This window comes from Leucoraja erinacea, chromosome 18, assembly GCF_028641065.1.
Source record: "Leucoraja erinacea ecotype New England chromosome 18, Leri_hhj_1, whole genome shotgun sequence".
NCBI lineage: Eukaryota > Metazoa > Chordata > Chondrichthyes > Rajiformes > Rajidae > Leucoraja > Leucoraja erinaceus.
Genome location: NC_073394.1, coordinates 35,554,856 through 35,573,375, shown reverse-complemented (window position 1 = coordinate 35,573,375; position 18,520 = coordinate 35,554,856). Strand labels below are relative to the sequence as shown.

The 18,520-nt window shown below is 46.7% G+C and overlaps 2 protein-coding genes across 3 annotated transcripts in view; both read left to right on the top strand.

Annotated features, from left to right (window-relative positions):
* Positions 1-476, top strand: part of mtch2 (mitochondrial carrier homolog 2) — a 37,573-nt gene extending 37,097 nt beyond the window's left edge. For both annotated transcript variants that reach the window (XM_055649849.1, XM_055649848.1), the window contains one exon: positions 169-476. The gene's annotated coding sequence lies outside the window, so the exon portion shown is untranslated. The remainder of the gene's footprint in view (positions 1-168) is intronic.
* Positions 477-6,053: 5,577 nt separating this feature from the next.
* On the top strand, positions 6,054-16,880 carry psmc3 (proteasome 26S subunit, ATPase 3). Its single transcript, XM_055649844.1, has 11 exons — positions 6,054-6,204; positions 8,205-8,330; positions 9,605-9,709; positions 12,056-12,118; positions 12,339-12,476; positions 12,805-12,948; positions 14,031-14,179; positions 14,519-14,615; positions 15,176-15,321; positions 15,586-15,667; positions 16,642-16,880. The coding sequence occupies exons 1-11, from the start codon at positions 6,103-6,105 to the stop codon at positions 16,750-16,752; spliced, it is 1,263 nt and encodes a 420-aa protein (XP_055505819.1). The 5' UTR covers positions 6,054-6,102; the 3' UTR covers positions 16,753-16,880.
* Positions 16,881-18,520: the final 1,640 nt, after the last annotated feature.

Sequence of the window (18,520 nt, the reverse complement as noted above, 5' to 3'; positions counted from 1 at the left end):
TGATGACGATAAAGAGCAAAGTCTAACGTTGTAACAAATTAGAGTATACGTCACAAACCACTAGTGGGCTGAAGACTGGCAACACCTAGGGAATGTGATGGGGGGTGTGGGGTATTCAAGATCATGCATACACTGCCCCAGAGGACTCGTATGAAGTCCATTTTTTAGATGGTGTATGCACTGAGACCTACAGCATGGAATGCAAGAGATAATGTGAAACATGGAGCATTCCAACACCAGGATCTCTGCTCGAGAGGGTGCCAGGGCACAGCAAAATTCCTATTTCACAAGAGGTGGAAACGTAGAGAGGAGCTGTGGACCCTTCAGATCTGCTTCACCAGTCATCAAGGTCATGGCTGAACATCCACTTAAATGTCCCATCAGTGGCCTCTCCCCAAGTCTCTTTACAATCTCTCGCCTCTGTGAATATACTTCATGATTATTTATCAAAATAAACTCCAGAATTTTCACTTTTACTGGTGTCAGATTATTTAGTCTGTGATTTCCTTGGTTTTAAATGCTCTGGAGCTAGACCTATCCCTAATTTCCGCAAGAAGCCATTGCATCGTCTTTCCCAATTTATTTTTGTGCCCTGCAAGAATGAATAATTGGTGTAATTCATGTATACATCCTTCGGATATTATCTGCCTCATCTGGAAGGACTGTTGGGGTCCCTGGATGGAGGTGAGGGAGGGATAGGGACAGGTGTTGCATTTAGTGCAGTTGCAGGGGAAAGTAACTTGGGAGAGGGTGGGAAGGGATGAGTGAACCAAGAAGTTGTGGAGGGTGCAGTCTGTGGAAGGTGGAATGCAGTGGAGATGGGAAGACGTGACTAGTGGCGGGATCACAAGACACAGCGTAGACTCGGTGACCATTGCGACGAACGCTAGTGCTCGGTCCGCCAAGGCCTACTGGATCTCCAGGTTGCTAACTATTTTAACCCCTTCCCATGCCCATGCTGATCACCTTGGCCGATGCGATCTCCTGGTTCCAAACATTTTGATTCACTTTACAATCCCCATACTTTCCTTTCTGTCCTGGGCCTCCTCCATTGCAAGTGTGGCCACAAGCAAACTGGAGGAACAGAGCGGTGGAGGCCGGTTCTCTGGATATTTTCAAGAGAGAGCTTGGTAGAGCTCTTAAAGATAGCGGAGTCAGGGGATATGGGGAGAATGCAGGTATGGGGTACTGATTGTGGATGATCAGCCATGATCACATTGAATGGCGGTGCTGGCCGGCTTGTCTATTGTCTACCTCACATTCCACTTGGGTAGCTTACAACCCAATAGCACGAGTTCTCCAATGTTAGGTAACCTCCAATAAGCCCCACCCCCCCCCTCTAACCTCCCCTTTCTCAGCCAAACCCTTCTTTCATTCCCCTCCCCTGTACCCCACCCGGACATGCCTATTTATGTCCTCCACCTGTGTTCCTTTCTCTAACTTCACAATTCTTCAATCTTTTTGTCACTTTTTTTTATCTCTGGCCCTTGTCCAACTATCTGCCAGCCCCTGCAAGACCTTCTCTCACCTGTGTTCACCTATTTCCTTCCACGTTTTATCCTGTCCCATCTCGCAGAAGCCTCACCCCCCCCCCCCCCCCCCCCCCCCCCCCCCCCCCACACAATCAGTATGAAGAACGGTTCCGACTCAAAATGCGACATCCATATTCCCCAGGGATGTTGGCCGACCTGATGAGTTACTCCAGCACTTTGTGTCTTTATTTTTTAGTAAAGCATCATCTGCAGTTCCTTGTTTCTATAAAATACACCTGCGTGTGAAGTTCACCCCTTCCACAATCGCACACCACCAACTGTTCCTACCTGCAGCAACTCACCAAGACTCCTTCGACAGCATCTTCTAAACCCACCAATTCTACCAGCTAGAAAGACAAGGGCAGCAAAAGCCTGAGAATACTTCCGTCTGGAAGTTGCCTTCCATGCCACACATCATCCTGACTTATTGTTTCTTCACCTTCCCTGAGTCAAAATTCCTGACACTCGCTCCATCCCTTATACCATTGTTGGTATACCCACACCACAAAACTGCAGCAGTTGAAGAAGGTAGTTCACCACTAGCGTTAACATGGCCAACCAGGTGTGGGTCATTCAGTGTTGGCTCAGCCTGCAATGCCTACTTCACGTGAATGAATTTAAATAAATACATCAATCACTGTATCACTTTTGAATGAACGGTGACTGAGCCTCACCTTTGTGCCCTTCAGTGCCATTCATCAGTTTCACTACTGACTACACAATTAAATTCCTCCCTTCCTCAGCCTTACCCTGTGACTATGACCCCTGTTACATCTGGGGAAACACTCTCCCTGCAATCAGCCGTTCAAGTCCTATTGGAGTTTTGTAAATTCCAATGAGATCTCTCTTCTAAATTCTAGAGATTACAATCCCAATCTGCTCAATCGCCCCTCATGCAGGAAACCCGCCGTCCTGGAGCAACAACTGAAACTTCATTGCATCCCTTCTACAGCAACTGCATCCCTTTATTTTACAAAAGTAAGTTTATTACAAGTACAAAGGACAACTAATACATGATTCTAAGGATACGTCAATCCAAAAGTAGACCTGTAGCAAATAACCAGGAAAAGGAACTTGACAACAGGGCTCCTGACCGATGGGCCACAGGCGAGGCGCTGCTGCTGCACTCCATGGGCTGCACGGCGTTGAGACGGGTGAGGCGGGGCCGGACACGGCTCTCCGACCCGACAGTCCCCTCTTCCCGAGTGTTTAAATACAGGATAAACCATTAGCCCAAAACATGTGATGTCCCGGCTAATACGGGACAGTTGGCAACCCTAGTAATTCCCCACTCTACATCTCTTCTTAGGTAAGTAAGCCAAACTGTGCACAATAATCTTGGTGTGGTCTCTCCGAGGCCCAATACATGTTATTTATCTGCGCTGCCAACTTCAAGGATACTTTGGACGCACACCAATGTCCCTCTGTTCCTCAATATTCACAAGACCTTACCATTCATGGTATATGTTCTCATTCGTATTCTTAAATTGCATCTCCTCGCCAAACCAGAGCAGGTCCTTCACAGTGAATGACTGGGCCCTGGGGACTGTTGTAGAAGGAGTGCAGGTACATAGTTCCTTGAAAGTGGCATCACAGGTATATAGGGTGGTCAAGAAGGCATTTGGTACATTGGCCTTCAGCAATCAGGGTATTGAGTATAGAAATTGGGATGTTATGTTACAGCTGTACAAGACATGGTGAGGCTGCATTTTCAATATTTTGCTCAGTTTTGGTCACTCTGCTATAGCAAGGATGTTGTTAAGCTGAAAGAGTGCAGAGAACATTTGTTGCCAGGACTTGAAGGCCTGAGCTATAGAGAGAGGTTGGGCAAACTAGGAGTTTATTTCAGCAGGATGAGGGGTGATGTTATAGAGGCGTATAGGATCATGAGGGAAATAGATAGGAAAATTGCACAGATTCTTTGATCCAGAGAAGGGGAACCAAGAATCAGAGGACGTCACGTAGGTTGAAGGCGAGAGGGAAAAATGTAATAATAACCTGCAGGGCAATGTTATCACACAGAGGGTGGTGGGTATTTGGAATGAGTTGTCAGAGGAGGTATTTGTGGCAGGACCTATAACAACATTTAAAAGACATTTGGATAGGTACATGGATAGGAAAGGTTTAGAGGGATATGGGCCAAACGTGAACAGGTGGGACTAATGTAGATTGGGCAGCTTGGTTAGCATGGACTAGTTGGGCCAAAGGGCCTGTTTCCGTGCTGTACAACTCTATGACCTTGCATTTATCTTGATTAAACTCCACTGCCATTTCACCAATACATCAATAACACCCTGTCATTTACAACTACCCTGACTACACTGTAAACAACTCCATCAATTGTTTCTGTCATCTGCAAAATTAATAATGCCTCTTACAACAACATCCAAGTCATTTACACACATTACGAAGAGCAGAGGGTCCCAGCACTAAGGAACACATCTAGTCACAGGCATCCTGTAATAACTTTCTGCCATCACAATCTGTACTTGCTACGTTTTAGCGAGGATACTCAGTAGCATAAAAAATCTCACATATTGCTCAAAGCTAAGCAGCAACCAAAAGCTGGTGATTAAAACAGATTTCAGGAGCATTTACATGCTTTTTCTGTTTTTCGTGCAGATTTCAAGCATCTGCGATATTGAAGGGGGGGATTCTAAGGCTTAGTTAAATATTAATGTGTGGACATTGTTATGCGGGGACAGGCTACCACCCTTCCTGACGGAACAGTGACTAGGAAGGAACTGCAGAGGCAGGTTTACACCAAAGATAAGACACAAAATGCTAGTAACTAATTCATTCTCAGGCAACATCTCTGGAGAGAAGGGTGGGTGAATCTGTGGAATTCATTACTACAGAAAGCTGTGGAGACCAAGTCATTGGATATGTAGGAAGAAACTGCAGATGTTGGTTTAAACCGAAGATAGACACAAAAAACTGGGGTAACTCAGCGAGTCATGCAGCATCTCTGGAGAAAAGGAATAGGCAATGTTCCCCCGAAAAGTCAACTATTCCTTTTCTCCAGAGATGCTGTCTGACATGCTGCGTTACTCCAGCTTTTTGTATCTATCTCCAAGTCATTGGATATTTTTAAGACAGATTGACCTACCCTGTAATTTCTATACCTTCAGTCTTCACCTCCCTCTCCAAACCCCATTCCTGGTTTTCCTCCTGCCTTTGAATCTTACTCATTCAATATGTTTGACACTGTGCTAAATGTCTTGCAGAACCAACTAATCTCAAATAAGCAAAAAGATATGCAAAAAAATAACAATGATAAAGGAAACAGCTGTTTGCTAGGTGAGAACGAAAAGCTAGTGTAACTTAGGTGGGGGAGGGATGGAGAGAGAGGGAATGCATGGGGTTATAGATATCAATACCCCTGGGTTGTACGATGAAATGTTGTAGATGCTGGTTTAAACCGAAGATATACACAAAGAGATGCTGCCTGTCCCGCTGAGTTACTCCAGCATTTTGTGTCCATCCCCTGGGTTGTAATTTGCCCAAGATTGTGTATGGGGACATGTTGCCTGGTGTGGGCCGGGCCGAGGCGGATGATTGACAGCGCTCCCCCCTGCCCCGCACAAAGATGGCGCCGCCCACAGCAACACTCAGCACTTTCTGCCGCGTCACCCCCGCTCACGCAGACCAGGCCCAGACCAGGCCCGGCCGCTCGCACATTCGCTGCGGGTCGCGGAGGTAGCGGAAGGCGGTGCACGGCGGCGGGGCCGAGCAGCGAGGTCTGTGCTAGTGGCCGGGACTCTGCGCCGTTGGCAGCGATCCCCGGGGTAGCGCGTCCTGCAAGTTGCGGGCACGAAACTGCGGCCCGGAGACGAGAGATCAGCAGCAGCGGGAAACATGGCGTCGCTCAACGACCGGTCGGTGTGGGAAGAGGTGGAGGGGAGTGAGGGAGGGGGAGAGGGGAAGGGTAGGTGGGTGGGGTGAGGGTGAGGGAGGGGAAGGTGTGGGTGGGGAGGGTGAGGGAGGGAAGGGGGAAGGGAAGGGGGGGGGAGAAGGTGGGGGAGAAGGGGGAGAGGGTGGGGAGGGGGAAGTGGGTTGTGAAAATAAGGGAAGGGTGGGGAGAAGGTGAAGGTTCAGTTGAAAATAGGGGCTGTGGGGTTCAGTGAAATAGGGGCTGTGGGGGATATAGGGCGATGGGGATAGGAAGGAAACAATATTGAGAGTCGGGGAGAGGGTATGGAAATGTGGAAAGGAAAGCATGAGATCAGATCAATAGTTGGAGGCAAAGTGTGAGAATGGCAGTGAATATGGGGGAAAATAAGTGGAGGGGATTGGAAAATCCAGGGGGTTGGTGTGGGATTATTATTATAGTGTAGGAGGGGAAATGGGGGGGGGGGCATGGGAGGGAGGGGGAAATGGTATTGAAAATAATGGTTGAAAGGTGAATGTGAATGGAGAGAATGGGAGTCTAGAGGGGGAAGAGCGGTTTGATGGTGCAGGTGGTGTGGGAGTGAAAAAGAGACTTGCGATAATGTGTTTACAGGATTTGAGTATAAATAGATGAATAAATATCCATTGCCCGCTCATCTGTTGTGCCCTGACTTCCATAATGGTGGTTTTGTTTTTGAAGGATGGCATTGGCGAAGAGGTGCTTAAAATGTCCACTGAGGAGATTGTTCAGCGGACACGACTACTGGACAGTGAGATCAAGGTAAATCTCCCGATTGGTTCATAAGGTCATATGGAATACAGTAGATTTAGGTCATTCCACCCATCAAGTCTACTCCGCCATGGCTGATCTATCTCTCCCTCTAATCCCATTCTCCTGCCTTCTCCCCATGACATCTGACACCTGTACTAATCAAGTCTATCTATTTCTGCCTTAAAAAATATCCACTGACTTGGCCTTCACAACCTCTGTAGCAAAGAATCCCACAGATTCACCACCCTCTGACGAAAGATATTTCTCCTCTTCTCCTTCCTAAAAGAATGTCCTTTAATTCTGAGGCTATGAGCTCTGACCCTAGACTCTCCCATTAGTGGAAACATTCTCTCTGCATCCACTCTATCCAAGCCTTTCACTGTTCTGTATGTTTCAATGACGGTCCCCTTCATTCTTCTAAACTCTAGCGGGTACAGGCCCAATGCTGACAAATACTCATCATAGGTTAACCTACTAGTTCCTGGGGTTATTCTTGTAAACCTCCTCTGGACTATCTCCAGAGCCAGCACACTCATCCTCAGATATGGTGCCCAAAATTGCTCACAATATTTAAAATACTGTCTTACCAGCGCCTTATAGAGCCTCAACATTACATCCCTGTTTTTGTATACAAGCCCTCTTGAAATAAATGCTAGTATTGAGTTTGCTTTTTTTACTATCGATTTGACATGCAGATTAACTTTTTGGGAATCCTGCACCAGCACTCGCAAGTCCCTTTGCTCGTCTGATTTCTAGATTCTCACCCCATTTAGAAAATAGTCTACGCCTTTATTCTTACTACCAAAATGCATGGCTCCACACTTTACTATACTATATTCCATCTGAAACTTCTCTGCCCACTCTCCCAACCTGTCCGTTCTGCAGAGTCCTTTCTTTCTCTACATTACCTGCCCTTCCACCTATTTTCGTATCATTTGAAAACTTTGCCACAAAGCCTTCAATTCCCTCGTCCAAATCATTAAATAGTTCTGCAGTGAACGGAATCTGCCATATGGGGACTGCACATTGGAGACCACTGGTCTCGTTCTCCTTCCTTTTCGGGAAAGGCTAGGATATTTTGGCTCAGTATTCCTTAGAGTTTAGAAGACTGGGTGGCCTCATTCAAACATAGGATCTATTAGGACTTGACATGGTTGGCATATATCTGTAAACCTTTCATGTCCATGTACATGTCTAAGTGTCTTTTAAATATCGGAATTGTACTTGCCTCACGCACCTTCTTTGGCAGCTTGTTCTATATATGAACCATCCTCTGTTGGGGAAACGTTGCCCCTTGGGTCCCTTTTAAATCTTTCCCCTCTAATCTTTTGCTTTAGACACCCATACCCTGTGGAAGCGACAGTAGCTGTTCATCTTCTGTATACCCCATGATCTTATATCTCTCTCTAAGTTCACCTTTTAGCCTTCAATGCTCCAGAGAAAAAAGACCTAGCCTGTGTATAGGAGCAGTTGACTGGGCCAAATGCAGTGAAATAGGGCTAGTTTAGATGGGTCATCTTGGTGTGGTTGAGTTGGCCCAAAGGGCCTGTTTCCGTGCTGTATGACTCTTTCCAGACACCCCCTATAACTCAAATCCTCCAGACCCGGTAATGTCCTCGTGGATCTTTCTTGCACCCATACCAGTTTAATGACGTTCTCCCAATAGCAGGGTGACCAGAACTGCACACAGTACTCCAAGGCGGCCTTACTGACAGATTCTACATCAGTAACGTTATGACCCGATTCCTGTACCCTGATTGATGAAAGCACTGGTGCCAAACACCACCCTGATATAATTGAGTTGACCTTAGCATGTGCATGCTGGATATACTAAAAAAATAGTTTTTGGAAATGAACAATTGGGTCAGGCAGAATCCATGGGAAAGGATACAGTTAACATTTCAGATTAAGAAACCTTGGCTTTATGTTTGTTCTATGCATTATTGCAAGGATGAGGAGTGATCTCTGTGCAGTGTGCCTGGACTTGATATAAACTGTGTGCTTGGCAGATCATGAAGAGTGAGGTGCTGAGAGTCACACATGAGCTGCAGGCCATGAAAGACAAAATCAAGGAGAACAGTGAGAAGATCAAAGTCAACAAGACCCTGCCGTACTTGGTCTCCAATGTGATCGAGGTAAGTACGCTGATGTCCGATAGTTGTACCGTTAAGCTAATGTTAAGGATCCCGACACGCTCTGATTCTGAAGAACCTCGGGTGATGCCACTTTGGAGCATGCCTGAGAGGGTAAACGAGACCTTGATTAACCATAGCCAGTTGTTTCAGTTTGTCAACCGAATAGACGGAAACTTAGACTTTGAGTTAGCTAGAGATCAACTCTTCCCACAGTAGCTCTGAACATGATCATGAACTTATGGAGGAGAAAAGGGTCCTACTGTGTTTAAAGGGAGTGCAGGAAACCAAATCGGGTGAAACGGATATCAGAATTTCCAAACATGGTCATAAAGGATTGTTGGGATTTTATCATGCTGGCTTGTTGTCTGGTTCATTCATGTGCTTGAATGGACTGTCCTTACCAAATCTGGCAAGTCTGGGGCTCTGGGCCCGCCAATGTAATTAACTGTTATTTGTCTCTGACCAGCCACTCGATTCAGGAGGAATTAGCGATGGTCAATAAATGCTGGGCTTGCCTCTTGTCTTCTGATCGAATAAGTAATATTTTTCAAAGAGAACCTCCTTTCAGAGTACATCACTTTCTCAGCACAAATCTAGGGTTGTGTTGAGTGGGAACCCACAATGTTTGGACATAGAAGGGAGAACCAATGTTTAAAAAGGAACTGCAGCTGCTGGAAAATCGAAGGTAGACACAAATGCTGGAGAAACTCAGCGGGTGAGGCAGCATCTATGGAGCGAAGGAAATAGGCAACGTTTCGGGTTGAAACCAAACCCATTCTTTCACGCCTCCTGCCTTCTAAGGGACACAGGAATGATCTCCCTCTTTCCCCTCCCCTTCCCAGCTTTCCCACAGCTCACTGTCTCCGCCTCTTCCTTTCTTCTTCTCGCCCCCCCCACCCCCACATCAGTCTGAAGAAGGGTCGCGACCCGAAATGTCGCCTATTTCCTTTTCTCAATGCTACCTCACCCGCTGAGTTTCTCCAGCATTTTTGTCCAACTTTGATTTTTCAGCATCTGCAGTTCCTTCTTAAACAGGAATAATGCAAGCTGCTTCTCTCTCTGGCATCAAACTGTCAACCCCTTCTGCTTGTAAACTTCACACATCTGAAAGGATACCTTCCCCACGCTGTAGAATTCACGGTCACATTTAAGTACCAGCCTAGATATTGTGCCCAAGATTAGTGGAGTGGGGCGGTTATGGGGCCTTGGCTGTGGTGGGTTGAGCAGAATGAGTTTAGGATTCCACTCACTATATCTCCTTTAATGTTTCTCAGTTATTGGATGTTGATCCAAATGATCAGGAGGAGGATGGGGCAAACGTTGATCTGGATTCGCAACGGAAAGGGAAGTGCGCTGTGATCAAAACATCTACCCGTCAGGTGAGTGGGTCTGAAGGTTTGAGGATGTAATCGCTGTGTGGGGGACTATTTTCAGAAGATAGTGTTTCTGTACTGCACATGCACGGCAACATGGGACATGTGCACAGTTCAAGTTGACTATGTGGTGTAACCTGAGAATGTGGTGGCATGAGAAAGGATTGTATAGACATGTCATACAGTATGGAAACAGGCCCTTCGGCACAACATGCCAGTGTCGACTAGGATGCCCTGTCTACACTAATCCCACCTGCCCACATTTACAATACAATACAAATTTATTTACAATACAATACAATACAAATTTATTATCATTTGAGCCCCAGTGAGACTCAAACGAAATGTTGTTTCCACAGCCATACAAACAAAGACACTGTCTTACAGACATACACATAATTAAATTTACACAAACATCCATCACAGTGAAACCACTGTGATGGAAGGCAAGTCTTTTCTCTCCCCTGTTCTCCGTGTCTCTCCCGATGTCCAAGCCCCAGGCGGGTGATGATGAGTCCCACGGCCATTTTAGGCCGCGCGGGGCGATTTACGGCCCCGCTCCCGGTCTGAAAGTCCAAGGTTGGAACCCCCACGGGCGACGGTGAGTCCCACGGCCATAAAGCCGCGCCAGGTGATGTACGGTCCCGGTCCGGGTTGTTCCAACCCCGCGACACGGGCTGGAGAAGTCACGTTGCGGGAGCTCCGGGAAGCGGTCTCTCTCTCTCCCCCCGGACCCGCGGGCTCCCGATGTCCCAGTTCACCGGACCTGCCGCTGCGTTGCTGGAGCCTCCGAGCCCCAGGAGTCGAGCCGCAGCAGCGAGGCACCGCCGCTCCCCATGCTCCGAGGCCGGCCAGCCCCACGATGGTGAGTCCGCAGCTCCGCAGTCTCTGGGACTGGAGCCCCCGGGTCGTTCAGGCTGGAGGCCGCTCCACGGTGCTAGGCCCCAACGACAGCCGAGACCCGACAGGGAAAAAGTCGGGTCTCCCGGACAGGGAAGAGATTTAAATAGTTTCCCCCCCCCCGCCCCCCACATTTACACATTTAAAAATACTATTAAAAAACACCAAACACTACATTTAACTAGACAAAAAATAAAAAAAAGACAGACAGGCTGTAGGGGCCGCTGCAACGGGTGAGTCGCGCCGCCATTTGGTCTATACCCCACTAAACCTTTCCTAGCCTTATCCATCTTTTAAATGTTGTTATAGTACCTGCCTCAACTACCTCATCTGGCAGCTGATTCCATATAACCACCACCCTCGGTGTGGAAAAAGTTGCCCCTCTTCTTATTTAAGGGCCTGTCCCACGATGCGAGTTCACCCAAGAGCTCTCCCGAGTTTTTAGAAAAAAATCAAACTCGTGGTACATCATCATGAGTATTTTTTTACTCTTGGAAACTTTTCACACTGTTGAAAAAATTTCATGAATTTCCACGGTTCCGGAGTACCTGCCGTTAGCATTACGAGCCGCTACGAGACATCCATAAGCTCCGACGTACCCGCTACGTACATTCTACGTACTTACCACGAGTTTGATTTTATTTTAAACTCGGGAGAGCTCTTAGGTGAACTCGCATCGTGGGACAGGGCCTTAAAGCTTTTCCCATCTCACTTTGAACCTGTGTCCTCTGGTTCTTGATTCCCCCATTCTAGGTAAAAGACTGTGCATTGACTCTATCTGTTCCCTTTATACATCTTTACAATCTCTTTATACATCTTTATAATCCCTTTATACATCTTTATAAGATCACCCCTACCCCGCCTGTGCTCCAAGGTATAAAGTCCTATCCTGCCGAACCTCTCCCTATAGCCCAGGCCCTCAAGTCTTGGCAATATCCACGTAAAGCGAAGATACTGCATACCTAGCTACTCTTTCACCACTCCTAAACATGCCAGAGCAAGCCTGTTATTCCAACTCTTGCTCTATATACTTCATACTGTCCCCTTACATTCAACCTCCCAAAGTGCAACACCTCACACTTGTTTGGTCTGGAATGGTAACAGAGTGGCCAGGTATGAAGTATACAAACCAGGCTGATACTGACCATGCTGCTCCTGGCTATGTAACAAACTATGTAATAAAAATGAACTACAGATGCCGCTTTACACCAAAGATGTACACAAAATGCTGGAGTAACTCAGTGGGTCAGGCAGCATCGATGGAGAAAATAGATAGGCAACGCTTCGGACCTGAAGAAGGGGCCAACCTAAAACGTCGCCTACCCATTTTCTCCAGAGATGCTGCCTGACCCACAAATGTTACTCCAACATTTTGAGCTTATCTCTAGCAGGCCGTTTGTCAGCAGGTTTTGGCTGATCTGCAACAAAACAGTGTTATTGTGTCGTTTGCAGACCTATTTCTTGCCGGTGATTGGACTAGTTGATGCAGAGAAACTGAAGCCAGGTGATCTGGTGGTGAGTTTATGACCCTTGTTTCTTTTGTCTACTCTCCTTGCCTGTTTGAAATTCTCTCTGCTTTTACTCGTTTTACAGCTTGATTTAACTTTCTAAGTATTGTGTGTGCCAATTTCCTGCTCTCAGAACCTTGTGGGGCCGTGAATGTCCCTGATCTGTATGCAGTGACCTTTTTAGTGTTTTGTGTGTGTTGAGGGTAATATCCAGCCTTTCCTTCCAGGGTGTGAACAAAGATTCCTACCTGATTCTGGAGACACTGCCAACGGAGTATGACTCTCGAGTCAAGGCCATGGAGGTGGATGAACGACCAACTGAGCAATACAGTGATGTTGGTGGCTTGGACAAACAGATTCAAGAGGTTAGTCACTGTCCACAGTTGTTGATGTCCTGTCCTGCCTGCATTGCTGGAGCATTAAAGCCAAGGGCTCCTGAGTGGGAGATGAATAGAGGTGTGATGGCCTGGTGATTGGGATGGCTTGGGTTAGGAGGGTAGAGTACCACGCACACAATACTGGGAGCTACAGACTCCAAGTTCCTATTTGGTTCTATGGGAATGTATTAAGTTGGGTTCAGAAGAGCAGATGTATTTTGGGGCAGAGGGCCAAATTGAGAGAGCAATGCGCTAGTTTGAGTGTGTAAGAGAAAGCGAGACTTTCCATAATGATCCTGGCACCTCCCTCTTGCAGCTGGTTGAAGCCATCGTCCTTCCCATGAATCACAAGGAGAAGTTTGAGAACCTGGGGATTCAGCCTCCCAAAGGTGTTCTGATGTATGGACCGCCAGGAACAGGCAAGACCCTGCTGGCCAGAGCCTGTGCTGCCCAGACTAAGGTGAGTGCCAGAGTCATGTTTCTGTGAGGGACAGTTCTGTACATGCTCCTTTTACAAGGTCCCTGGTAACTTGCTTCCACTACATTTCTGTGTGATCTAAGATCAATGTGGTAATCAATGGAGGGAGGGCTGGGCTGGGGCAGGGCAGGGGAGTCAAGAGATCCTTGACCACTTCCTCATTTGTACTGGACCTCTGAGCTCTTTGCTCCTTATATCATCCTGAATGCTGCTCCTTCATTTTGATGTCGGCCTAGGATCCCCAGGAGTCGCTGAGATGGTCCCTTCATATTTAAATATATCCTTGAATTCTTTCCTCTGTCCACTTGGTAATTAGGATGAAGTGCCTATTTTGTGAGTGTTGCTTCAGGCATGTAAACAAAGACTTGGCCAACAGAGCTGGCTGAAGTGAGGCTCAATTCCAGGATAATTCACTTATCTTTCCAGTGGATTTGGAGAATTTTACAGAAGCTGTGTTGTTGGTATCCACCAGTGTTTCAGTGTGTCGCTGTAAGCAACCCAAATCTCAGAAGCGTACAGGACAGCAGGGATCACTGCTTACCCAGTGCATCATGATCTCTGTGCTGCATTTGAGGTCTTTGTCTTCACTGACATGCAGTTGGTGATATGATCTGGTTAGAGTGCGTGGCACTGGTGATTTTTCTGCTCTTGTTTCTCCTTCAGTTGTGGTCTCATTATTAGTCCTCCCCCTACAGTGGAAATTGAGCTGTATCTCTGTTAATTGATTTCACAGGCTTGTTTAAATTGGATCTGAGCACCAAGCTGCCCAGTTTAATGTATATCTCACACAACAAATTGTCATATTGCTTATGGCTGTTTCTAGGGCTTACAACGCACTTAAATATAGCATCAAGGGAGGTATGCTCTAAATTTAAGCTGTGATGTTGCCACCCTAAGTAATAGCAGAGGAAGCTACAATTGTAACTTTTTAACTTTGCAACCTGCCTGGGCAGTTTTGGTGACAGCAGAGGATTATCTGACCGGGTTGCATTTTATTGGATGGTGCAACAGAAGCATTTCACACGCTTTGATCTTTTGATCTTTTGATCTCCTTTTCATTGTAGGCTACCTTTTTGAAATTGGCGGGGCCACAGCTGGTTCAGATGTTTATTGGGGATGGTGCAAAGCTGGTTCGCGATGCATTTGCCTTGGCAAAAGAGAAGGCTCCATCCATTATCTTTATCGACGAACTGGATGCCATTGGAACAAAGCGGTGAGTGAACTGATTGGCCTTTCGTGTTGTCTCGCTGTGTGACTGAGGGGTAGCAAAGTGGTTTCACTGTAGTTCACACTATCCATTGTGCTATTTTCTGTTTGGGGGCATTTAATCACTCTCGTATTATGACGTGTCAGTGTTCTGTTAGAAATGATGGGAGGTTCTGTTGGGGATTCGTGAAGAGAGATCCTACCGGCTGGAGTGGTTGTGGAATGTTCTTCCCCTGATACGGTTGGGGTTGAAGGCAGTATGTTGGTAGCAGCAGTGAGTGGTGTGAGTGAAATACTGCCTGAGGAAGATCATTGGGTGACACTTGGGTTTTCTCTTTCCCTGCAGATTTGACAGTGAGAAGGCTGGTGACCGCGAGGTTCAGCGGACAATGTTGGAGCTTCTCAATCAGCTAGATGGTTTCCAGCCAAATACACTTGTCAAGGTGAGCATGGGGAAAAGAAGTGTATTACCACTTAGAGTGGCGCAACGGTAGAGTTGCTGCCTTACAGCTAATGCAGCGCCGGAGATCCAGGTTCGATCCCGACCACAGGCTCTGTCTGTTCTCCCCGTGACCTGCGTGGGTTTTCTCCGAGATTTTCGGTTTCCTCCCACACTGCAAAGACGTATAGGTATGTAGGTTAATTGGCTTGGTAAATGTAAAAATTGTCCCTAGTGTGTGGTGTGTAGGATAGTGTTAATATGCAGGGATTGCTGGTCGGTGCGAAGGGCCTGTTTCCGCGCTGTATCTCTAAACTAAATTAAACCACGATTAGCTATTTTGCAGCAATAACCCTTGCAACAGGTGGAATGCACGCAGGGCCTAGCTTCTTGGAATGGAGATGGATCTCCGTCACCTTGATCTATATATTTCAGAAGCGTACTCAACCGTGATCCGAAGGGTTTGTTGGGCATGAGCAGAGTGTACTGGAGCCAGGAATGTACCTGTGAGACCTCCCTTTGTTGTCTGGGTATGACCAGCCCTCTCTGCTTTCACCCCTCCAGGTGATTGCGGCCACCAATCGGGTGGATATCCTGGATCCAGCCTTGCTGAGATCAGGCAGACTTGACCGTAAGATTGAGTTCCCAATGCCTAACGAAGAGGCACGTGCAAGAATCATGCAGATTCACTCAAGGAAGATGAACGTGAGGTAAGCCTGTCTGTTGGAACCCATGGACTAGAAGAGGTTAATCTCACTTTATTAGTCTCTATCCTGTATCATGTCTAGCCAGTCGCACACTAATCTAATGGGTAATTAGGAACTTGCAACCATGTACCAAATTGGACGTGGTAGGTGATATTGTCCAGGTGTGCATGCAAAGTAATCCAGTTGTGATAGCTTAATTATTAAGACAAAGTGGTGGCATTTCGTTTTTAGTCGCAAGATTGTTAATTCCTTGTTATTGCTCCACAGCCCTGACGTAAACTATGAGGAGTTGGCTCGATGTACTGATGACTTTAATGGAGCTCAGTGCAAGGCTGTGTGTGTGGAAGCAGTGAGTATACCTCTGAGCAGATATGTTGGGATATAGAAGATTTCAAAGAGCAGTATAAACCTGACAGCACTTCCCATAAGAATATAAGAATGAAACAGGACTGGATTATTCATTTCCTTGTGCCTGTTCTGCCATTCATTAAGATCAAGGTTGTACTTTTACCTAGCGCTGCTTTTTGCAGTAACCTTATATCCTTTATCCAAAGCTATCAACCTTTTGTCTTCAGTATATTTAGTGACTAATGAAGGGGTCTTCATGTTTTGCTATGATTGTGTGGGTTTCCACCAGGTGCTCTGGTTCCAAAAAGGTGCTGCCAGGTTAAATGGCCACTGTAAAATGCCCCTAGCTTGTAGGTGAGTGGTCAAATCTACGTCAGCAGGTCAGGTAGCATCTTTGGAGAACGTGGATAAGAGACCTTTGGGGTCGAGACCTTTCTTCAGACTTGGTCTGAAGAAGGGTCCCAACCCGGTCTCCTATCTATGATCTCCAGAGATGCTGCCTCACCCGTTGAATTAGTCCAGCGCTTTGTCTTTTCTTAAATAAACATGGGGTTTTTAACCCTCTTCTTTTTCAAATACAATGATGCTGAAAGCCCTGTCCTCAGGACTTTGGTGGCTGAAGAAAACCATGCCATGCCCATAGATTTGTATTCCCATGGAAGGTTCTTGCTGAACGACACTCGCGCATGTATGGTGCAGCTACTTCAAGTATTTTAATTGTGGAGACATCACAGTCAGTTCTTCCAGAAGAATAAATTACAGTTACCCTCCCCTTTCAACTCTGGAGAATGAAGATCTGACACTTGGTGCTGGTGACAGACTCGCATACAATTGTAAGCCTCTCAGCACCACCAGGTTCACCTTGCCATGTATCTTGAGCTGTACGATTCATGCCTGGAGGCTGAAATTGTAGTGAGTTTTCTCTAGCTGGCAGATTCTTGGGTTTCCTCAGCTAGTATTCTTTTAATCTTACAGGGGATGATTGCTCTGCGCAGAAAAGCAACAGAACTCACTCATGAGGATTACATGGAGGGCATCCTGGAGGTCCAGGCCAAGAAAAAAGCCAACCTACAATATTACGCTTAGGGCAACGAGATCAGTGTCAGCGGTGAGCAAGGAGTGTCAAAGCCTCTGATAGGTGTGGCCCACTGGGGACTTCTGTAAACATGCAATCTCTTCACTTAGATTAAATAAACTGCATTTTTCTATGTCAATTGCGGCCGAGCCTGGTCGGTGATGTATCGGGAGTTTGCCTACACAGTGTTAATGAATCTCGCAGTCCGGGTGTGACAGTATTGGGTCCCATCTGGTGTACAGCATTAACAACAGATTTACAGCTATCGTTGACGTGGCTGGGGGGATTGAGCAGAAATACAGTCCCATCTGTTTCCCGGGGTTCTCTGCCTTTTCCCGGGATGTTCCTTCGATGTTGAATTGACCCACGTGGAGGAATAACGAGCGTTTGAAGTGGTGGTATCTGCTCTGTTTCTGGAGCTCAGTGGCCCAATGGCTTTTGTTGCTGAACTTAGCAAATGGAAGGACATCAATAGACACCAACCAGCATGAATGGGAACCTCGAGGGCTGGGGGTTATCTCACCAGGGTATTTCCACAACCCAGCTCAAGAATGAAGTGGGCTTCTCTTGCTTAGATTGGGGGGAGGGGGAGATGCACCATTGGCCCTTGCCAGTCCTGCAGTCAAGGGAGGGACTGCATTAACCTCACCCAGGCATTGGAGGAACGGCATTAAATTTGATCAGTTGAGGTGGCATTGAGCATTTTGTGCTACCAACCAACCCCATCGGGGCACAAAATGCTCAATGCCACCTCACCTGACCAGACTGATAGATTTTAATGCCGCTCCTCCAATCGGGGGTTGGTTGGTAGCAACATCCCTTCTGTTTCATGTTTGAGACATTAATAGTGATGGGTGGAACGTTTCAGCATTAACATTCCAGACTCCCAGCTGAAAGGCGGGTGAGATGAAACGCCAATACTTACCTATTTGTCCCCTCCCCCTCCATGGTTACAAGGACACCATTAGCCCCATTGGTTTGCCCCCATGAATGCCCTTGTTAGAGAGGAGCAGCATTAACTCATCAGCTGCCTGGTCACTGATGAGGGCTCCACTAATGCTCCTGAACCTCTAGTTCCACAAGGTACCTAGGTAGAAGGTGACTATATTGACCTCAAATTATATTCTGGTACTGGGGTAGGGCTTAATTGATCGTCATTGCACCCTGATCAGGAATTTTGACAACCATTGCTCAATCAAACTAGTCTGAATGAAAGTCTGACCAAGTTTACCATCGCTTCACTTCCATCCCTTTTAATAAACCCCAGTGTAATAACAAGTCATTGCAGGAAAAAAAATCATCAATAAACCTTTGTCACCAGAGGCATTTCATTTAATGATGTTACCGCTAGTAGTGGTGTGTGCTCTGGCACCCACATTTTATTCTAAATCGCATTTAGATTCATATGACTTTAGTTTTCTAACCAGAGATCAATACCCGAGCTGAAATTCTCTAACCAATTCCATGTTCGTTCTGCAAATCTATTGAAGTCTAGTTTGCTGCAGTCATCATCCAACTGACAACGTCCCCAAGTTGGTTCCATAGTGATACAGTGTGGAAACAGGCCCAACTTGCCCAACATGTCCCTGCTACATTAGTCCCACCTGCCCGCATTTGGTCATATCCCTCCAAACCTGTCCTATCTGTGTACCTGTCTTAACTGTTTCTTAAATGTTGGGATAGTCCCTGCCTCTACCTCCTCTGGCAGCTTGTTCCATACACCCACCACCCTTTGTGTGAAAATGTTACACCTCAGACTCATGTTAAATCGTTACCCCT